Source organism: Apteryx mantelli, chromosome 5 (genome assembly GCF_036417845.1).
Source record: "Apteryx mantelli isolate bAptMan1 chromosome 5, bAptMan1.hap1, whole genome shotgun sequence".
Lineage (NCBI taxonomy): Eukaryota > Metazoa > Chordata > Aves > Apterygiformes > Apterygidae > Apteryx > Apteryx mantelli.
This window is the reverse complement of record NC_089982.1, coordinates 11,576,427-11,600,273: the sequence shown is the minus strand read 5'-3', so window position 1 is coordinate 11,600,273 and position 23,847 is coordinate 11,576,427. Positions and strand designations below refer to the sequence as shown.

The 23,847-nt window shown below is 40.9% G+C and overlaps 1 protein-coding gene across 2 annotated transcripts; it reads right to left on the bottom strand.

The window, feature by feature from the left end:
* Positions 1-7,747: 7,747 nt before the first annotated feature.
* NAAA (N-acylethanolamine acid amidase) lies at positions 7,748-22,255 on the bottom strand. 2 transcript variants are annotated; one of them, XM_067297506.1, is made up of 11 exons: positions 21,941-22,255; positions 21,110-21,274; positions 19,055-19,181; positions 18,188-18,278; positions 14,834-14,910; positions 13,672-13,844; positions 12,756-12,818; positions 12,100-12,166; positions 9,957-9,985; positions 8,952-9,033; positions 7,748-8,119 (listed from the first exon to the last, which is right to left on the bottom strand). In XM_067297506.1, the coding sequence occupies exons 1-10, from the start codon at positions 22,162-22,164 to the stop codon at positions 8,958-8,960; spliced, it is 1,092 nt and encodes a 363-aa protein (XP_067153607.1). In that variant the 5' UTR covers positions 22,165-22,255; the 3' UTR covers positions 7,748-8,119; positions 8,952-8,957. The 2 variants fall into 2 exon arrangements, with proteins under 2 accessions (XP_067153607.1, XP_067153609.1); XM_067297508.1 differs by lacking the exons at positions 7,748-8,119; positions 9,957-9,985.
* Between the last annotated feature and the right edge of the window lie 1,592 nt (positions 22,256-23,847).

Here is a 23,847-nt window from a genome sequence, read left to right as displayed (position 1 = left end):
TGTCCCACAGTGCTGGGGGTCTATAATGAAACATATTAACACTTTCTAAGATCAGCAAGCAGATGGCCTGTCTTGTGCCCAAGTACATCTACTACTGCCAGGTTTTTCCCTACTTTGTGGCCTTCTAGACTATCTGATAGGGCAATTTCTGTCTTACTCTTCCAAATTTCAAGTCAGCTATGAGAATAATTACAGCACCTTTGCTAGTTACATAAAAATATCAGAGATTACATGTTTAGGTACTGTAGTTGTACAGTAGATGTATAAATCATGCATTCATGTATTCTCACAATGCTTCACATGCCTAATTTTAGGCTCCTATACCTGAACTCTCAGCAACATGGCAGTATGGTGACCTGGACCTTCATTTCAAATGTGAGACTAAAATAAGCTTGATTCAGACCAAAAAAAAAAAGGGGGGGGATACATTGTCAGACTGGGGGGGGCAGAATCTGTATGCAGATAAGTTGTTAGCCAGGCTCTGAACAGACTACATCTCCATCTTCCCACCTCCCCCCTTCCTCAGGCACAGTTAAAGGCACTAGATGAAGTAAAAGGTGCTAAATTACCACACAACTGCATGTTGGAGACATTCACACACTGCACAAAAAAAAATCAAGTTTTTCAATACTAATCTGGAAGCAAAAAAGTAATTAAGTGGCTTCTTTAACACTCATTTCAAGATTTGCAGGCAAATATGCAAGCATATACCCCTCTATGAAGGATAACTCTAATTATGAGGGATGAACACACAGATGGTATTTAAATCTATTTGCAGTTCCACAGCTGGAGTGGAGATAAGTCTAAAATAACAATTAGCTGTCATAAGAAAATAATCAGCTTTGTTAAATAAATACTGCTTTTCTTCACCTCGCAGATCTGCTTGAGCGTGGGGGTGTATTATACCATCAATCAGTTGCTGAGACCCTTGCCAGCATAAAAAGACAGGACAGCCAGACTTCTTTCAATCTCACTGTTGCAAAGACAGCTCTACCCAGAGCGAACAGATCCTGTTTCAAGAATAGGTCAAATTCTGAAAACTCTCACTTTGAGAAGAACCAAAAATGGACCAGCACATTCCTTCGTTCACTCTCAGACGTGTTTCCTTTGGAAAAAAACAGAGGGAACACAAAGCACCACGTACTACTGGCAGAGCAGTCCCAGGCTGTATCACACAGTAACTGTGGAGTCTTATGGTAAAAAAGGTAAGTCATATGCTAGCAAGAGACCACATCTCAAAGGATTTTGAAGGGCTACAAAATCCAGTATCAAACATCAAATTAGAATACGAAAAAAAGTCTAAAATCACAGTTCATCTATGTCAGCAGATAAGACCAGTTCACCTGGAAATTCTGTGTTCATTATAGGAAACACAGGGTGAAATGATCATCACAGTCCTGATCCTGGCAAACCATTTCAAAAGCAGAGGGTCTCAAAAACTTTGCAAAGGGGACTGCAGTATTATTTCCTAGGTGCAGACACTGAGAGGCTGCAGGAGGAAATGACTTGCCCAGCTCACCTTGCCCAGGAATGACATCGCTAGCCAGAGTGTTCAGTTGGATGCAGACCCTGCTAAATAACACTTCAGCCCAAGAGGTTTCTAAGTAGGATGAAATGCTGAAATTCTCTACCTTGCCCAGAAAGCTGAATTGCACAATGGCATCTTCACATTAATCTGATGAAGTAACATGATACTTAGCAATGCTGCCAACAAAGTACCATTCACTGTAGGTGTTATTCATAACACCATTATTTCATTTCACTGAGGCCTAAAAATGGCCTGAAACCACTGCTGAATTATGCCCAAATTACTACATTTGGTAGTTTATGGTCTTCACGCTTAATAATGCGGGTACTAACTGGATAGCTGTCAGAGTAAGTACCCAGAAGGACAATCACACGCAAAAATCAGAATACCTAGCATTTAAGGTTCTTGTTTGTTCCCTCCTGTACAACGCAAATCCCATTTCAGGAAACACCTTATGAATTTTCAAGCCAAGAATTTCTGAGTGTCGGCTTATAAATCCACATTTGGATATCCAAATAAAAGTATCTTTCCAAAGAGAGAAATCTGAATATTTCAACAAGTATTAGCTATCCAGAGAAGCAATGACATGAATGAATATTAGCTTGTATGAGGAGTGTATTTTAGAAACAAACATCCCCAATCACCTCCAGTTGGTGCATCCTGGCATACATGGCGGAGCACTCTGAAACAGCATGAAACAGATTCCTTTCAGATGAACTGACACCAAAGATGTACTCCAGATACTAATGGGAGTTCAGTCCGCGGGACCAGACTCAAGACAGTCCCAAGAAAAAAAGATCTGAAACATGGATACTGCGGACAACTTATCGCTCTAGGCACACACACGCCCTGTGTGCGTAGCTGTGTGTTTAGTATCAGGTTCCTCAGCAGCACTACTGGTTTCAATGAAAGCCAGATGCTTCAGCTTTTCAGAAGAGAAGAGCAACTTTTAAAGATACCTTTAAAAATGTAACCATGAGAAAAACTCCTTTTTCAGGAACTGCAACACTGCCAGATCACTGCTAAAAAATGGACAACAAATTTTAAGCAAGTGCTCTAGTACAGAGTCAGGTACCTGGCTTGCCTAGGATGTGTTCAGGAGTACTGCCTGTTTTGGTAAGATGTGATCTTGGGAGTCTGAGATGGAAATTTCAACATCTCTCTGAAACCAACTTTGGAGGCACAAAATAAAACTTTGCCTCATTTCTCTTCCCTCTAAAACATAAAGAAGCGTTTGTTAATTTTTCACAGCCCTACTTTAAACATAAGTTGTGGCCGCCCAGATATAGGTATGGCCCAGTACTAACGTGCCATAGGTGCAACTGCAGAGAGCAAGCACAGGCAATATCACTTACCTATTTCTCTTGTTCTCAGGGTCTGTCAACAGGTCTCTCCCAAGCAATTCCTGCATCTGCAGAATATTTTACCTCCTTACCCTCATATTCTTCTGAGGACAGAGGCCTGACCAAAGCAGTGCACAGCAATAAACTGGAGATTCCACTAATATCAAACCTGTTTCAAGGGTGGGAGGAGTGAGGAAGAAATAGAGCCAGCCCAACTGCTCAGCACCTCTGATCCTTCCTCATCCACCCAACAGTGAAATGCACCTCTCCCCTACCTTAAAACCTGTAGGCAAGGAAAAGAAGAAAAAGAAACAGGTGCCTGAAAAGATGCAGCCTGGAAGACTTGAGAAAATTCAGCAGTGGCATTGCCTCAAATACAGGTTATACTAAACAACAGTTGAGATAGAACAGTGCATCTGGGAAGCAGCCAGCTACCTGCTCCTTTCTCATCTTCCTCTTGGCCATCATTCCCCAGCTGCAGACATGCCTACGTTTTCTTTGGTCCAGTTAAAAGTCCTCTGGGAGAGGCCTTCCCCAAACCTTTTGGGAAGTTGCAGCACATGCATATGCATCTCAGTCTCAGCTCCTGACTTTCCCCTGGGACGCAATGCTGAAAGGAGCATTTCCTGGCAAACGTATGCGTAAGTAAAGCATGGTGATAAAACCTGCTGCATCTGCTTACATCAGGCCAGGACTTAAATGCCACCAGAAAGCATGAGGTCAGAGTGGCACACAGATGTAGACAACTAACAGAACAACAAAGCTTAATGTTTCAGTTGGAGACCACACACACACACACACACACACACACACACACACACACACACAAGATGCGCTTTCCCTGCTCACCAGTTAGCCCCAAAAGTCAGGAGAAGTTTCTAACATCTCTACTCTATATGTACTTCTAAGGCAAAGGGATGATATACTCACTTTTGCAATAACACAAGCATAAAAGTGATTAAAGGATGTAAAAAGACATAAAACTGATTAAGGGAAGACTTGCACAAATCCATTTGTGTCAACTTAGGAAAAAAAAGACACCCCAAAAAGAAAAAAAAAAGCCTAAGGAAATTTCCTGGCTTACCACAACTACTATTTTTAACTCCTTTAAAACCAAAACAAGTGAAACCATTTTGAGTCAAATACTACACATTCTATCACATCACTGAGCTTGCTCAGAGTACAGATCTGCACAGAATTTGGTGCTCCACCCACAGAAACTAAAGGCCTTTGCAAGGAGCACCAGATTGCTCTGGCATGGCAAACAGCTAACTCCAAAAAAAACAGGGCTCCTAGGAAAGATGACACTCTTCGCGTACCCAACAGAATCCCCACTGTCTTGACAATGTTACAGACATTTGGACAACTGAAGAAAGAGATGAATCTGGAAGACAATGAGAGGACAAGACAGACTTAATGAGAGTTTACTAGGAAAAAACAGCGAAAAAAAATGGGTGGCAGAAGGAAATAAGTTTTGCTAAAAGAAAAAAGGTAACAGGTCATTTAAGAGCTACCAATGAATAAAAAAAAAATAGTAATTCCAATAAAAGTCTCAGAAGAATAAAGATGCTAGCTAGCACTAGGGGAAGTGATGATCCTGCCTTTACTTCCTAGGGTAAACGCCTATGTTCCATGTGTACATCCGACTCAGTGCTGCTCATAGCTGGAAACAGAAGGTGAAACTTGTTTTATTTTATACATGCACTGACCTCTGCACCTGAACAGTTACTGCAATGCCAAAAAAGAGAATTTCAGTTAGAGAACTCCCAATAATTTTACATAGTCTGACATACAAAAAAAGTATTTCACCTCAAACTATGAGTGCTTAGTAACTACTTCTGCATGCAAAACATTGTTACAGAGAAAACAAAATGAAAAATACAACTTACCTTGCCACCAATGTCTAACTTAAGGATAAACAGCATAGAAGCGCTCCAAGTTTTTATAGAATTTTTGTTTGTTTGTATGCTTATATAAGCAGCATCCAATACTCAGAGTGATCAATAATCTTTGAAGTGATTTACTTGGTTCGATTCAGAAACTCCTCCTCAGAGACTCAAGTTATCAAGTAAGCTGTTCCCTTGGCCACTCAGTGGAAACTCCCTTTTCTTTCAGCACTCGCAGTGCAAGACGTGTGTGGTGTTCTGCAACAAGTGCAGACCCTTCAATTTATTTATTGCACAGTTGCTTTGAGCAGCCTTAAGAACCCTCCCATGTGATGCTTAAGGAAGGCCACAGATCTGAAATGGATTAGGATTACTGAAGGGGATTAGGGATGAAAAATGCAATACGCTGGCTTCTCTCATCTTAAAAGACAAATCAGCTCTTACACACTTTCCAGTTGCCTTTTGTTAATGCAAACTTCTGGAAAAAAAAGAATTCAAGGTTTCACTCATTCCCAATTTTGGGCAGAAAAATCTTTTGGGCTTTGTAGATAGGGAGTCTGTCGTACAGAAACAAAAGGCAGGAGGATGCAAGGATAAGTTACTTAACTTAGTTCTGTTTATCTACTTATTAATTCTAAGTCAAGGAAGTGACTGGGCTTGAGAAAGCCAAAAAGCTATTTTGCTTCCCACTCTCTAAAAAAATGGAGCCACAAAGCAGATGAAATCACAAGCAGAAGGATGACCAGCAAGCAGTTCGATTTTCTACAAATGATCCTTTTGTTTAAAAGCAGAAAACAAAAACCTGCAAAAAGCACAAACCCTTTAAAAACGATTGGTGTTACATCTCATGTTTCCTTACCTATTCAGCATTGCTAAAATGGTTTTAAGCTATTCAAAATGCTGACTCTCATTTTTATCAAAGTTCAATTCTTATACAAAAGCAACCCAACACTCACTTCACAGGTTAAATCATCTATTTCCTAAGATACATCATTTACCACTTGCTTAGTGTTTATATTTTTTAGCATGTAATTAAACTGCTACAACCTGAAAGTTAAATATCCCCCTGGTTAGCAAAAAAAAGCATTCAAGCTAACACATAGGCTTTGTTCTGTTGGGAATCAGGATGTCTGAATGTTTATGAATGGGTGAAATGCAAGGCTTGCATTGAAAAAATTAGAAATTAAAAAATCAAAGTAAAATTGACTTCTTTGAAACTAGTTTCCTTTCTTTCTTGTTTAAAATTCAAAAAAAAAAAAAAAATCTTATTTCAGTATTCTACTTCGTGGCTGGGCCTAAGCAAGTTCTGAAGAGCTGATGGGACGAACAGGACCGGAGCTTCTATTTGTTTATTCATGAATAATATGGAAATGAATATATCTGATTAGTTTATAAACCTCAGAGAATCTGGCCACCTCATTGCCAGAAGCTCATCAGCCTAACACTGCTGAGGACAAGAAGACTCTGCTGAACTGCACAAGTGAGGATCCTTTTGTCTCTACTTGTGGGTGGCTGTTGCATAAAGGAAACCTGCTGGGATCAGGAGTCCATGTATGCTCTGTGAACTAAAGCAGGATCGATAAGAAGTCTCTAAGGTAGCGTGATCTCCTTTGTATCGTGTTTCAGGAGACCTGTTTTTCAACGGCATCAATGCTGGCATTGGACTACTCATAACATCATTGTGCAAACTGGGTCAGGCAAAGCTCGCAGTGCGTTTATCCAGGCAGAAGCAGAGGATGCAGGTAAGCAGGTTATGACACCTAGCGAGACTCAGCGCAAGACGATAAAGGGCCTGCACCTCCAGAAGGCTCTCTCCAGAAGTTTGCATAACCCATACACAAATACTGCAGACAGCATTGCACGGATCTGGAGACGGTGCTCCGTTGGAACCATGGGGGAAAGAGGAGTTCTTGTCTCCAAGTAAAACATCCACCAAGTTGGATACGTGAGACATTACCAAAGGGCCTCTGTGCTCCAGGTCATGGGAGAAACTTTCCATTTGAAGATCTAATGGTCCGATTGCATCATTCTCTCCAGGTAAAATTCTCACCGACATTAGTGGGATTTTTGTGCAACGAAGAATCAAACCTTTAAGCTTTATGTGAAGTTATCCACTGGTCTTGACTCTGCAAACCCTTTTGTATTTCTGTTGTGCTTCCAAGAAGTGCCTGAATTGACAGTATGCAGGCACAGCATAAGCAGACCAACCAAAAAACCTGTGTGCACTAGAGAAATTAGTTGTAAACTTTCTACTGAAAGCAACTTTCAAATGTACAAGTGAAGCCCATCCCTTTTCTAATGCCACCACTATCAGATCACAGGCTTCTCTCACCTACTAGAGGAAAAAAGGCTGTATTATCTCCATAAACAACTCCGGATTTCTGATGAATAAAATCACAATAATCTACAGCTACATATAGAGCTACTCCTTCTAGCTGCATTTCCTTGCCTTATACCAAATAACCACTCCTTAAACTGACTGAAAATCTTCTACTGTGGTTAAAAACCTTATCTACTACTAGAAGACAAGTGATTTTAACATTATTTAGGGACCTCCTTGAGACTACATGCCTCTCTCTTACCTTTCACAGCCCTAGTAAAAACAGCTGAAGGGCCTATGCACCAGAGAACCACAACTGAAGGGGAGAGACACTGCCTGCACTCCAGTCCACACTGCTCGGAGCCATGTTCCTTTGCACTCCTGCAACAATTTCTGTGCTGAGGAAGGTCCAACAGAGCACATCAGGACAGGATGGCCAAACTGATGCAGTTCAACACAGGATTAAAAGGTCTGTGGACCTGCAGCAACCCCGCTGTGTAATTGTAATAGGGTTCAGGAGAGTTTTGTCTGGTCTGCCAGCTCCCCTAGCCTGCCCTGGCACTCAAACCAGTTCTCTCTGGGCAGAGCCTCCGACCCTGCTGGGCTCAGATCACAGGCCCGTCATATGTCAGAGAAAAGGACTATGACATAAACAGCAACATTACAGGTCTTCATCAATCAGACAACCAGCTGCATATCTTTATTTAATTATATTCAGACCTACAGGCCAAGCGAAAATACAAACTTTTTATTTATTAGTAATTACATCAGTACATTCAAATTGCACAATAACTATTTCCAGAAACAGTAAAAATACTTTTTAGCCATAAATACCTGCTAGAACATCAATGTAGTTAAAATAAAATCCAACTTCCACTACTGTTCATTAACAATATCATCTGGTAACACTTCAAAGAACTAACAAGTCATTATTACCTGAATGGCTCACGTAATTAATATGCAAAACAACTATAGTGCTTTTAAGAGTAATTTTAAAAGCACGTGCTGGTCTTCGAAACCTTCAGCTTTTCACCCATTTTGTCTGTTGAAATAAATAGATAGATAGATGGATAAATAAGAGAGCATAGGTTTGTATGAAGTCAAGAAAGAAAGCAAACTCCTTAGAATCTCCAAAGGAAAGGAATTAATCCCTCTATAAACAGATGTCCAATACAACTGCTACCAATAAGATACAACAATAGTTTAAAAATTAACTGTTCAAACTGGAATGCAGCTTCTCATGCTCCTGCCAATTGCATGCAACCAGAGTTTCTTGGATCAGAAGTAAACGTAACTCAGTATCTTCCTCTGAACACATCAAAGCTACGATGTGGAGCACCTTGGGAGTTCAAGCACTTGGATTTTTCTGCAAGTCTATACAACAAAACCCTCAGAGGATGCTTATGGTCAGTGGTCTGTGAACGGCTGTCATAGACCAAGCTTGATCCTTCTTGGTGTCAAGTGCACAGCCCTCTCCTGCTGGGGTTCAGTTCACTATGGGCATGACTCCCTGTCATAGCCAACCACCTGAAGACACGTGAGATGTTTCACAGCAGTGAGCTTTGTAAAAATAATAGCTAAAACCTTTATATCGGGAAGCGCTACCTTTAGGTCATAACAACACACTCCCCCCTTCCCTCTGATAAAGCACTTTTCCTGAGGTAATAAAGGGTTTGCAAAGAAAGTCAATCCTTACCTTCCCTTGTTGTTTTAGAGATAGAGTTATTTGCCCAAGGTCAATAAGCAAACCAAGGGAGAGTCAGGAATTCAGGCTAGGTTGCTTGAGTGCCACTGCAGTGCTTTGTGCCTCAATGACTCTTCACTTGAAATTTTTATGTAAATACAAGAAGCTAGAGTACCAGCATGCTACTTACACCTCTTCACTTCACAGTTCTGATCCGTGTCCTGTACTTATCTGGAAATGCAGCGCTCATTACTGTGGTATACACTGTGTTACTGGTAGGGGAAAAAGAGAAGAGCGAGTGAGTGAAAAATCATTCCAAAGACGAGAGGATTCATTTATAAAACCAGCAAAGGAGCAGAACTAATTTTAGCGGAAGCAAACGTTCTGCTTACATACACAAGTGTTAGAAAGACACTGATAAAAACGAAGGTTCTTGGCACAAATTTTTACCAGATTTTTTCCACTTAGTACAGCAAAGAAAGTGTTTCTACATCTGTTTAATCAGTGTATTAACATATTAGCATTGCTGATCTTTGCAGTCACGTGGATATAATTTTCTCCTTTTCCAAATTTGCTCCCATTTATAAGACAACAGAGATGAAATCCTGGCACTGACTTTGAAGACACCATTGCCAAGCTCTAATGTGAATGACTGATCCGGAGTAAAAACAAGGTAACCTGCAGAGGCGCAATTTGTGTAAAAATGCAGAACAGTAATGGTATACTGAAATGATTCTGTTTTAGAAATCCTGTACCTAAAAGCCATGTTCCCATGTACTATTTTTCCTTTTCATACACGAAGCAGAGCTATGTCAGAAACTTCAGGGAAAGCCATTTTCAGTGTTAATACAAATCCAAAATTTCCAGAAGTGAAGGCAGAAATGACTCTGCAGAAAGTACCGCTGCTGGTCTGAGCAGTCATTTTTTTCAGTACTACAAAAGGTAGAGTCTTCCTGTAACCAGACTAAACCTAATGAGGTGCAGTTTCATGGCTGGAGAGTGAGTGACAAAACAAGAAGGAAGAGCTCTGTGGCAGTGAAGACACAGGTCCACGTGCACAAGCAGAAATCTAAGCTGGGAAATCACAAGATATTCAAAAAGAAATACACAAAAATCTTGAGGAAGTTTCTGTTTGGCTTTTAAGTGGCCTGAAGCATGGCAGGAGGCACTGATCAACACTGAACCTAATACTTACTTGTTTAAGACCGGCTTCACTGACAACACCTGTACAGAAAGTTTGAAGAGTTGTCATTTTGGTAAATGAAAAGGGAATTAAAAGGCTGTTTAGAAACAGCAGTATGATTAAGTTATGAAAATGAATAATGCAGAATCAAGGATTACTCTTGCCATTTTAACATCAGACTGTATCACAAAAATATTTTAAATAAAAACTCTGAAACACACAAGACCTAAGTTCTCAAAACTAATTGGAAAGTACCACTCTTCTCTAACACTTTCTTTGCCTGCTGTAATATTTGTAACTGTGCTTGAACTGCACAAAAATGATGGTCATGGATTCACCTCCTGCCCTTTCAGGTTCTCCTTTTAGCAGTCACAGAATAGTCACACTACCAAAGCCTGGTGGCTAAGGACAGTCATTCACAGACCCCTGGAAGGAATAAAGCTTATTTCTACACAAAGTTCATGTAGTCCATGCCCCTAACTGTACAAAACTGCAGGCCACACACTATACCTGATAAAAATTCCATTAAGTATCAGTGATCTTCTGGTTGATTTCCATATGCTTTGGATCAGCCCCTGGTATTACACTGCTATAATCAGGCTAGTTATAGGAGTTCCTTCAATAAAATCTTTCCGTCCGAATGCCACATAGGGAAATCCACACAGAGAAAATTTAAGAACTTGGATCCCACATAAGAACAAGTTCTGGATACCTCTGATTCTGATGTCATATTATTTTCTCCTATGCATATCTATGGAAATTTGGGTTATTCCAGTGATTTTTAGCAGGCTTATCTGACACATCCACCAAAAAACCTGGATTGGCAGACCATTATGAAACGACTATGCGGGAAGTTCAGAAATGTTTTGTACAGACTGTACACCATTACACATACTCACTGCTCTTTATAACGAAGGCAAGCTAAACCTAAATCCCCATGTAAGCAGTACTGCAATTTTTAATTCCTGATCTAAATTCCAGGATTTGAGCCCATCACTAACTACTCTAGTGTATGAGCAGCACAGTTACTTCTGATCAGTGCACCAACAAACTCAGCCATATAGCTTTTTTCTGTTTACTAATATATACTCAGAATTGTCTCACTGTACAAATATTGGTGCATTACAATTTTCCTTCCATCATTAAAGCTATTTTAGTTAAAGGAAACAGATTTTTCCACCAAAGAGGTAATTATCATTTGATATTACTGTTGACATGCAACGGGATTTAAAATCTAAAAATACTGCATTCCCTTGCTTCATGGAGCACTGCAAAAAATCAAACCTCACTTGAAATTGTTACAGTTATTATATGTAATAAAGAAGCACACAATCAATAAATTAAATTGTGCTTCTAAAAGCCTTTAAGTGTTTTTGAAAATAACAATCTATTTCTAGATTAGCAATACTGAAGAATCTCCATCAGGACTCAGGTAGTTTCTGATATTTGAATAGACTTACACGTCACTCTTGATAAATGTAAAATAATTTAACTGTATTCTCAGGGTTTTTTAATTTTGAAATATCTGTAGTTCATTGTGGGTATTGACATCAGGACCCTAACCTAGCACCAATGTTTCAAATCCCCCATTAAAACAAAATAGTAATTTATACTTTCACAACATATATTACTGAAATGCCTTGAAGCATTCAACCAACAGTCCAAATTAACCCTTCTCCTCACACAAGTTCTTCCTACTAATTGTGTTTAATTTACCAGAAAACAGAAGCACTGCTTCAGATCTACTCCTTCTGAATTCTCAGTGGGAAACCAAAACAGACGGTCCGGAAAAGTCAAGCACCTATTTATTAAAGGAAGTTCACAAGAGCTTAAAATCAGTGTCCAGATATCTCAGTCTGGGCATCCAGACACGAAGAGATCCAGAAGTAACAGGCCCCTGAAAATCTGGATTTGACCCAAGTCACACAATGAATTACCGAAGGAATCTGACTTGTGGGTGTCCATCAGTAGACTTTTCAAAATGAAGCTCGCTTAGAGCAAGCTCTCCAGAGATGGCCATGCAATACATCTTTTTCATTATGCCTTACTTGTACAGTTTTTAAATCCCTGCCAAAAAATGTAACTGCACTTCTGCTTCAAAAGAGAATTCTAAGTCAAAGTCAACATGCCATGATGTAGAATTTAAAAGACATACCTGAAAGAGTGTATCAAAATTAATATTCTGCTGCCCAGTGGCATTGAGAGCTTTGATGGCTGGAGTTCTGCAGGAAAACAATGCAATATCATTAAAAACACTTTACTGTTTCAAAAGCTACAAAGCATGACTGAGGAAAATCTTTCACAAAATGCCTTTACACTAGAATGCTTATTTTGGTCTGAAATAATCTAGAGTGTTGTGTGACTGTATCTAGTCTCTTATTACCAAAGCTACTATATTACTACACCATGAGTACAGAACAGCCAGGAAACTGCCAACAACTTCTTGCATACTATACAGCCCAATGATTGTATGATCTCTGTGAGTTTCTTAATAATGCCATCAAATACTTTTTCACTGTGAAGTCTAAATCCCATGGTTTTTAATGGATTCTGCTTTAAATAGAAATTTTTGGTACATGCTACACACTTGTGATTTTTCACCTTGCATTCCCTTCAACACCAGACTTTCCTCTGGCACATGTGAATATTACTCCTTAGCTCCTCTGTTCCCTTTGGAGAGGCATTACAGAAACTGAACTAGCTGACTGCTCAACAAGCTAAACACCTGGCTTAGAGAAGAATATATCCAAGTCTCTGCTCTTTTTCAAAATAAAAATGTCATCTCACTGTACAGCTCCAAACGAAATTTACCTTCGATCATCAAGAGGAGGAGGGGTAGTCCAATGGTCATAGTTTGTCTCCACACGAAACCACCTATACCATAATACACAAACACAAAAGATGTGTCAGCAGGTAATTAATAAAGGTCCAAAGTCAGTATTTCCGTACTGCCAAAGGGAAAAAAAAGCTCCCTCAAAAGCCTCTTTCCTACATCTCTTGCAAGCCCAATGGATCTCACGTTGATACACACAGCAGCCTTTATAAGCTACTGAAGGCAAATGAAAAAGGAGGGACCTCTCAACTCTTTTTGGTGACAGTGACAAAACTACCACCGACTACAACAAATGCAAAATCAGGCCTTTAAAGAGATGCTCATTATCAGTACGTGTACAATGCAGCCTGCAGTGGTCAGTCTGGAGCAAACAGAGCCAGCAGGCTGCCTGGCTGCTGCCAAGCAAATGTTTAGCGGTAGAATGGAGTAATTAAGTACCATTTCTCACAGCAGGGCAACAATTTAGGGTCTCCCTCGTGTGTTAAGCTGCTGATTTCAAAAGATTCACAGAAAGAATTATTTCTGAAACTTCAAAACTCCTATTGCATTTGGTCAAAACTAACTTATAAGTGTTGAAATTACTGGTGCAATACCTGACAGACAGACAGGAGGAGCCTTTAAGTCTCATTTCTTTCGGAACTTGGCTAAAAAGCAAACACATACACACGTTTTTTCCACTCTTGTCCTTCTGGACTGCCCCAACCTGACAAGGTGGTTTCATTCTTTTTCTAGGAAGGAGAGACTAGTGTTCCTTTCAGAGGGTCTCATTAAAGTCTGTCCTGTAAGCAGTAGTAATAGATGAGCCTGGGTCTCTGAAGAAAGCATTCCCATTATCCCCGCCTATCACTCAGAAAGGAGTGGGAAAGACGAGAACAACACTTTTTTTCTACTTACGCTCCACCTAAAGGATCAAGAGGCCAGAGGTCTGCTGGCCCTCTTCTGTTCCTTGTTATGACCATGCCTTCTTTGGGTGACACGCCTCCTACAATATAGTATACTTCAGCAATGATGGGAACGCCAGCTAGTCTGAGAACAGCAGACTGAAAGTCCTCTGCTCTGCTCAGGGTCTAGTGTAAAAAGAAGGCCAGAATGAAACAAAAAAATCACACAGCACACTCAAGCGCAAAAGCAAGTACTGAGACATCTTAAACAGAACAACAGTCCTAGCTTTTTTGTAAATTATAACTGACCGCCAAGTGTAGTAACTGAACTCAATAATCCCAGCTTAGCAAATATTCAAAGAAAACAAAAGAAAACAAAACAAATATATATATATATATATATATATATACACACGTACATATATGGACAGTTCTATCTGGGCCAACAAAGCTACTGTTCTCAGACCAACAAAATTGTTCAGAAAGAAAGACAAAGAAAACCCTGGAGAACAATTAATTACGTCTGACAGCAGCACTGCAGCTAGTAGTTTTGAGTCACAGCCTCAAGTCACACCTCAAACTCCAAAAACATGAACAATTAGGTCTCCAGTAGACATTCCAGTTCTGCAGGGAGTTTAGATTACCTACAAACCAAATCATTCATGTTTAATTTAACTGATGAATCTAAGAAGCAGCACACCTGCTTTATCTTAGTGATACCCTAACATGCTGTTCATAAAACGTGTTATACAAAACACCATCTAAGTAGTACCTCTCAATATATTGGGAATACAGAGTTCACTGATAACATATGAAACGTAGTTTAAAATAACTACTGGGTCATCATCTAAGAGAACAACTGCCCAACTGTATCCCTTATTATTGTATCCCTCCCCGCTAACTGAAATACTCCCTGGGATGGAAGCTTTTGCATAGCTCTCAAAGATTTCTGGCACTGTTGTCAGCGTTAGAAGAGTTAGCCCCCCAAAGGACAAGAATTGCCTCTGTCATACATATCGCAGACAACTTAGGAACAAGACCTAACCTCCTTATAAAATACATTTTTTTATGAATCTATTAAATTTCTGTGGAAATAGCAGTTAGAACACCAGACTTGTTAGAGATCTTAAGTTCAAATAACATGACTGTGAAACCTGAGAACATTGTGCACTTACGTCTCGGACAAGCCAGCTGACTGGGTAATTTCGATTCAGAAAAGCAGCTATTGCATTTTCCCACCATCTACCACCGTCTGGGGAAAAAAAAAATTATTAAAATGCATGTTACTTACACTCTGTGAAATACATCTTTCTGTCTTCCTTTCTTTTACAGGCCTAGCTCCGCACTCTTTACCTCCACCGTGTTACAGAAGAGCAGTGCAATAAATTCTCTCACTATACCATTATCATCATATCATTAAAGTTATGCAGCTTATACCAAACTGGCAAAGCACATGCCACTTCAAAGCAGTAGGAGCCTCCTGTGCCATCTTGGCTTTATCAACACTGTTCAGAACACTGAATGCTGATAATGCTCCTTTTCTGTTATTACATTACTTCACTGATAGCTATATATAAAACCTGCAGCACGTGCTGCATAACCAGGCTAACATACCTGAAAGGCCTTCACTTTAAAAAATACATCTTTCAAATGCTCAGCTGTACAATTTTGCAGTTTTGTAAGTCATTAGGTACGGATATGTGATTGAAGTACCACAGAAAGCTAAATCCTCTGCGAAACAGGGCAGCTACATATCAACACGAAATGGCAGCATTTCAGGAAGGGAGCTGATGAGCACAACATCTACCTGAAACTACAGGTGAAATAAAAACAGACTACATAATCCCAATTGAAATTCAGCAGGGGCAGCTGGGTTAACACCCTTGCTTCTTAGAACATAACTCAGGATCTGTAATGACGTAAGAGATCGGGATCTTAGCTTTTCAGTCTATTCTGAAAGTTTCATTTCTGTGACCTGTACCATAAGATGGTACAGTAAGATGATCAGGAGCTGATAAGATAGAAAATAAAGAAGACAGAACAGGTTGTATATAGTGCTAGATTCAAGAGAGCTAGAGCAACAAACTCCACCAATCTGAAAGCTTTCTATCAGAAAATATGCTATGAAGTCAGAGATCTCTTTCAAGGCAACTCTCAGTACTTCAGGAATCTCAATTTCCAGGCAGATGCCTATACTGATTTCACCACCAGCTTTAGCAATTTTAGTTGTAAGAAACCACACGGAGCTGCAGAGAGAGCAAGCTGCTTAAAAGGGCTGCAGTAGACAGAAGAGGAAAGCATATTCAGCATGCAACAGAAAATACACAGTATCTGTCAGAACAAGCTAGTGCTAGCAACTTCAGTCAAAACCTATCGCATTCCTTTTGGTGTTGATGATCTGCTGGCTTCTCAAGATGATCTGCTAGCTTCTCAATTTAGAAACAATTTTTATTCATAGCTGAATGCTGAGCAATGAAAAGTCAAGGGCTAATGTAACAGGGGGTAGCACTTCATAAAGCATACTGCCAAAAGGACTGCAGCTCTATCTATATAATAATAATATAATATATAATAGTCAACAGCTATCAGCTCAAGTATTAGCTTAAATGACCTCATAATTTATCTTACTGAAATTTTACAACAAGAATTGTGCAGAAATCTTAAAATAGCCACAAAAGAGGCAGTGATAGCAAATGAGTGTTACTGGAGAAAATTAGGAGAACTAAGAAAACAGGAAATATAAAGGTCAAGTTTATAATTATTCATATACCGAAGAAACTAGAAAAAGACAGCAGAAAAAATATGCTCTGTCACTTAAGAGACCTTCATCCCAATTTGAAGTCATCCTTCTCCCCAGCAATAAATCATACTTTCACTTCCCTCAATTTTATCTCAGTTGTACAGTGATACATAAAAAAGCAAGCAGTCAGCATCAATTCATTTACAAAGTGCCACATACGTTGAATGAATTGCTCTTGTCTATAATTAAAAAGTAACAAAGCTCAAGGCAGATGGTTGGAAGTCAGCACGTCGGTTTGTGATGGTCAAGAGGAGCCCATTTCACACAAAGCTTCGCAGTCCTTCATTCCTGCCTCAGGGTCAGGTGCACAGAACGGGTCAGTGCATGGACTACACCATCTCACTGCTGTCTCACATGATCTTATACTGAGGTTTGAAGCACACTGCTGAGGAACGGTAGGAAGAACTGGACAGCACCACCTTTGTCCCCCGGTTATATCCGTTCACAGAGAGAGGATCTTGGTCTGCAAGATTTTCTAAATCAAGCCTTTTACAAAAACTCAATACACTTAAGACTTGATTTCCACTTTAGTATGAATTAAAGGCAGTTAGTATCTCTCAGTATTAGCCCATAACGGTCCAGTTTTGGATTAAATAACCACACTAGCATCAGAAGCAGTATCTTAAAAAAAAAAAAAAAAAAAAAGTGTGTAAACTGTGATAAGAATCTAGGGAATGTGCTAAGGTAATATTAACAAAGAAAACAGGAATCAAGAGGTACATGTGCTCCACACTAGAATCCCTACTCCTAGGGAAAATTAATGTGTGTATAATATACATATTGAATACTGATCATACAACACCTAAAAAATTTTTGGAAAAAAAAAAAAGATTGTCCAAGTTAAAAAAGAAAATTTGCTTACCACTAGTAGATCACTAGTAAATAAACATTTATTTTAGATGTGGCTTCTAGCTCAGACTAGATTGTTCCTGGTTCATACAAACAGCCAAGAAAGAACAGCATAAAATGACTGCTTCCTAAAAAAGAAAAAGGGGGGTGGAGGGGGAAGGGATGACGACCCAAGCTCTGATCTGAACATGTCTATCAAGGCTTACAAAACTCAAGCTCTGAAGGACATGGCAGAGATCCTTCCTCTGCCTTCCTGACTTTAACAAGCCCTTCTATTATCATTAAATGTTAGTTGTCAATAGTGACACCTCTCATCTTTCCTCTGCTCACTAATCTTTCCTCAGTTGCCTTTCCAGTATCTCCAGGCATTCTCTCAAGTCCTGCTGCCTTTCCCCTAGATCTCACAGTCTTCTACTTGCTTCTCTTCCCATCGTCTCTTTCAGATTGCCTTATGGGGACAGATGAAAATGGAATATAGAGAAAGGGACAGAGTGTCTCGGGAAGCAGCAGTTTATTTGCTATACAAGACTGCATCTTTTTTCTCTCCGTCCCTACTCTGCCTTCTCTAGTTGTGTCTCTTGAAAAGATCACATGAATTTGTTTCTTCTTGATTTCCCCAAAGTTCTCCATCTTCTTTGACACTTTTCAAGCTCAAATGACACTGTGCTGACAAATAGCTCTCTTCTACGCAGCAGCCAAAAAGTGGCACTACACGTGCCTTTACTCCCTGAGGGCCAGAGAAGTTGTCTCAGTTTCAGCTCCTTCCTAGCATCCTTACAGCATTTTCCCTCTGGGAAAATGAGGCAACAGCGTTGAAAGAGGCAACAATCAACTGAAATAGTGTACACAATGTCGAGTGCAGAAAATGCATTTATTTTACCTCGTTCATCACCAGAGATTGTGAACTTGTGTGGGCTTTGTCCAGTCCATAAGCCTACATAACCAAGAAATGTAGTGCCTTGATATGCTATCTGAAACCAGAAAACATACCCAGTATTTTAGCATTCTGGAACAGAGCACTTTTTTTTTTTTTTTTTTTAATAACAAAAGCAACATTCTGAAACAGCATCCTGTATTTTTTCTGTGAATTTCATACATTATTTTAGAAGTCACCATGAATACTTTGCTTTCAGATGTAGAAAACCTTGCAAAGTAAATTATAAAAACACCCTACAGACCAAAATTCACCACATTTCATTTGTTAACAATAACCAACTGCTACAAAATGTTGCAAGTAAGAAAGAAGCAATGAATTCTCCATTGCAAAAACAACTAATGAATATTAAGAAAAATTACATTAAAGAGGACTGCATTAACAATCGTTTCATTTTTGGTGATTTTCAGCATCTAAACCACACACATTGGCCATGAAAATTAACATTTGAAAAAGGCCTTGAGATCTCTCTCCCCGCCAAAACTGATCTCTTTTCTATATTCTCTAGTATTTCTTCTTGTTTTTAAATGTCTTGATGCTTTCTTCCTCCAGTGTTTCCTTCTAAACAATGATCTTGAGACGCTAGATTATTTATGCTGTTCTACCTGTTCCTACTTTTCATCACTAACTGGATGTCTAGAAAGTAAAACAATCCAACATTCACCTCACGCATCTAGAGAGAGAGGCACTACGGTATTCTGACAATTCAGTAAGTTGGTATTTTTACACTAAATTCTGTTGCCTACACAGTGGGACAACCATACACCATTCTTCCAGAGAATACCACCCAGCCATGTCAACCATAGATCATACCTGCCCACTTTTTATAAATTGCACATCAATTGTAATCTTGCTTAATATATCTACAAAATCATAATCCAGGTTCCGACCATGGTAAATGTTTCCTTTATCATCCTGAGCAACAATACTGGTACAGAACCTTCAAAACAAAAAGCAGAAAAAAATTATTTAAGAAAAATTAAGGTGACACTTCTCAATATTACAGTCTAGTCAAACTAGCTTAACCTTTCAGGAGCAGTAACTGAGTACCTATTTTTTGCAAAGCATTTTACTAACATAAGCATACAAATAGGAGTTCACGCTACAGCACTAACACTTGCACTTCCTGACCTGAGAAACTAGTCTCTTCCTGTACTTTTTGATGGAATTTCTTAAGAGCTTTCACTTCCAATTAAAAAAAAAAAAAAAAGATGGTGCAGACCGGTTTGACTGAAGCTCTACATAACTAGGTAACACTACAATGTCCTATGCATGATATAAATCATGCATGCTATTCACATGAGAGCGCTTTCCTAGAGAACTCTAACATCCAAAACTGTACAGTATTTACCTTATCAGGTCCCGCCTGGCTCAGAAAGTCAAAATCCCTACTACTGTTTGCATCATGTCAGATATTACAGACCAGGTAGGTAGCACTGTTTCCACTTGGAAAAATTTTCATAATTTCAAAACCTACCTTTTCAAAATCAAGATGAAAAGCTGACATCTAAAAATGTTCACAATGTATCAGGCTGAAACTTGTTAAATTCCATTTTGCTAGAATGTTTCATTTTAATTTGGATCCTGTTTATATTTTTAATTACAATTAGATTAAAAGTTTAAATAAAATCCTCTTACATTGAGAACACCAGCTATTGTTCATGTTAGCCTTTTCAACAATAGCCAGACCTTACCTCCAAAACAGGAAATGTGCTGTAATTACTTTTGAATATTAAGAGTTTCAGTTTCACTGAAATAGATGTTTTTTTCTATTAAGTATATTTAATGAGTGTGTAATTCAAAACTTTTATTCTCTGGAGTGATAAGTTTGTCAACCCAGTGATGCAAGCATTACCTTTCAGAGCTGTAAATGAAGACAAGTAGTTTTTTCCTGGTTGCTGGTTTTCCTTTAGCTTTGTGAGTACTGATAATCTTAAACTTGCATAAGCTTTATCAGGGTTCAGAACAGTGAGCATCCTCCTTGAAAAACTAAAAGAGCTAGCATTTAAATGACTATCTTATCAGGTATTAATCCTTGTAAAGAAACAGTATTACTCTTAACTGAGTGTCAGCGATTAGGAAAAGTAATAATAAAAATGTCAAGAAGCGTCTGCATGCACCTACTTTTTATTAAAACAAAGATGGAGAAATATTTTTCATGATCGTCATAGACAACACAGTGTTTTCTTATTGTCCTCCCTCACATACTTCTAGTGCAAAAGAAGGAAATGAAACTCAGTATTTTTTTCACTAAGGTTTTGTTTGCTATCATAAAGACAACTACCTCCATTTTGCATTGTGAAAAATCAAAAAAAAAAAAAATCACATTATGCAGCCATTGTGACAGTCCGTCCAGACAATGGTTTGGAAGCAACTTTGTTTATCCCAGCTAAATGGTTTAACTGTAATTAACAACCTAAATAAATTAACATATTATATATATTTTTTAAGGCACAACTAATTTTTCCTATTTCCTTTCCGGTGAAATACAACAACTTAAAGGAATACATTAGATTTATCTTAAAAGAGTAACAAACTAAAAATGTTTAAACAGATGGTCCTTCCTTACCAGCAAAAACAGTTTTCATACTTTTATGTTTTTATATATGTAGATGTATACACAAACACAATGGCTGTTATGTTACCATTATTAATAAAATAATAATACTGCTCTACAACGTGCCTTCTTGAATTCAGCACACAAACTGCCTAAGGAGAGAAAAAAAACTTTCCAGGTGAATATATAAAATTCTAACAGAATTAACTATGCAGTTAATCTACCACGTGTCTTCAAATATACACCTTCAATGAACTAAAAGGAATCCCTGCAGCCACTTCTATCAGATTCTATCAATATCAGATACTTACGCTGTGGACTCATAGGCAAAGTTAAGCAGAACTCCATCTCCCAGACTTATTCCTAGCGCTTTGCACAGTCCCAGAATTTCCCCTGCAAAGGGCTGGGGCATAAAGAACTCCAGTTCTGCTGCTATCGGCCGAATAACTTCATGGACCCATTTCGGTACAGTCTCACTGCAAAACACACTCAAGCAGTTAGTTATTACCTGAGGAGACAGAAGGAGTTGCAACTCATGCTCAGAAATTAGATACTCGTTGAATCTGCTACTACTCTGATTTGGCACTAATTGTTTATCAGAACCCTCTCCCACCCTAAACCAGACATCCCTGCGTTCCACCCCTCACCAAATCCCGCCGACTTCTGCACACCCCCAGGGAAGCCCGCGCAACCTCTGAAACCAACGCTGAGCGCAGGTTTCGTGCCCGCAGGGCCAAGTCACCAACTTCCAGCCCCTACCACGAATCTCTCCAGGCCGTCCTTTGATGGATTCCCAAGTGTACACATGATGTAGTAGCACTAGGCTTTCCCTAGGTCAACACTCATAAAACCGTACTTCCGAGGAATAAAGAGAAACCTAGCACCCGCGCATCACCTCCCCCTCTTCATTCGAGCCCCACTGCCAGGCCTGAGGGGGAGGAGAGGGGCCCGGCTCAGTCCCGCTCCTGGCAGCAGCTCTGGGTGTGTGTGTGTGGGGGGGGGGGGGGCAGGGGCCCGGGGCTGCCCTTTCCACTGCTGCCCCCACGGAGGGCCATGCAGCCGCTTGCCCCAGCACCCATCCTTTCACCCGCAGCCCCGAAGATAGACAGGGCTGCCAGGCCCCGCCGCCCCCTCACACTCACTCGATGACCCGGGCGACCGCGGCGCGCAGGAAAGCGGGCTCGAAGTGCCGCAGCACCGGCAGCCACCGCTCCTCGGCGGGGCTGTCCAGGCTCACGTTGCACCGCAGCGGCGGCGTCGCCGCGGGGCCCCCCGCCGCCGCCGCCGCCGCCGCCGCCGCCGCCGCGCAAAGCGCCACCAGCAGCAGCCCGCACGGCGGAGACCCCCACGGCGCTCTCCGCCCCATGACGCCCGACACCGCCGCCGGCCGGTACAGCGGCCCCAGCCCTGCCCGGAGCGGGGCGGCTCGTAACGGCAGGGGCCACTCCCGCGCCCTGCCCGGAGGGGCAGCTCAGGGGGCAGGGCTGCGACATGGCGGCGCGGCGGCGAGGGGAGGGGAGGGGCGCCGCGGGCTGTAACGGCCGCCCTCGCGCGCGCGCCCGCCCGCCCTGGGGATCCCAACGGCCGCCCGCGCGCGCCCGCCTCGAGGGCCCCTAACGGCCGCTCTCACGCCTCTCCACAGAGAGGACGGTACTTCGCCGGGCTCCGGGCCGCCGCGCCGGTGCTTCACCCCCGCCCCAGCTCCCGGACAGCCGCCATCTCCCCCCCGCCACACACATACACACACACCGCACCCTGGCATCAGCTGCCCCTCTCTCATCAGTCCCCCTGGGCAGCCTCTGCCACCCCCCCACAGATACCAGCTCTCTTCCCGTGCATGGCCGTCGAGTTGTGGCTGGAGGTAGGAAATCATAGAGGGTAATGGAAAAAAAAAAAAAAAACACAGCAGGGTGGGTTTAGAGTAAGGGTTAGTCCCTTTCATTTGCCCCACACCTTGTCACATACCTTAGAAAAATCTGTCTGTCACTCTGAAACTGGGGGAGAGGAGATGGCCACCAACCGGAGAGGAAAGGGGCACGGCTTTCAGCATGCCTGTCCCCCAGCGGCGCTCTGAACCACGGGCAGAAGGGAGAAGAGCAGAAGGCCCCTTGCTTCTGAACTCAAAAGGGGGGGGGGAGGAGGCCTCCTCTCTTTAAATTCTTAAGTATTTCATTTTCAACACACCCACAGAAAAGACACAGTTGTTCAGGGAACAGAGAAAACAATGGAGCTGCATCTCCTACAAATGTATCTTGTATTCCCAAACTGCTCCCTGTACTTGCGCTCTCTTCAAGCCCCTGCCTCCCATTCCTTGCCCATGCCCCAATAGCTCCCCCTCCTCTGCATCCCTTCTCAGCTACATACCCTCCACAGTGCTGCCTTGGCTACTGCCACCATCCAACCATCCCTGCCTTGCCCTCAGCAGGAGCGCTAACTTTCAATTGCAGCCACCAGCCTGGAGGAACTTCTTAAGTGTTTTGTGCTCTACTATTTCCCTTGGAGCCTTAATAAGCTTTTTGCTTTGGGAAGCAAGATGTGAAAACAAACATAACACAAGACAAATACTAAGCATGAAAATGACTTTTTCTAAATATAAACATCCTCATATCAAAATTGACAAAGCAGGCCGGCCCTGTTCAGGTCCTGCAAGCAAAAGGGCATTCCAAGATAAAAGGAATTCATGTCTCATTTGGTATTCAACACAACAAGCAGATACCTACACTAAGTGAATTCTGGTGTAGGATATAAATATTAACCCTTCCTAAAAAAAAAAAAAAAAAAAAAGCTTTTCCATTATGCTGTGCAATGACATCCGTTTCTCCCCCGCAAGGAAATCAGTTTCTAATAGAATTTGACAAAGGATAGTATACATAATTTCTGAAAGTTTGCATGAAAGCAGGTGGCTGGGTAAGGGAAAGAAAACCCATTCATGGTCCCAGCTGAGGTAAAGACTGAAGCAGGAGTTCAACCTTTAGTATAAGCTAGAGAATCCACATTACAGATCCCTGTTATTCTCAAGCAGGCTAAAAAAAGCAAACAAAAAACAAAA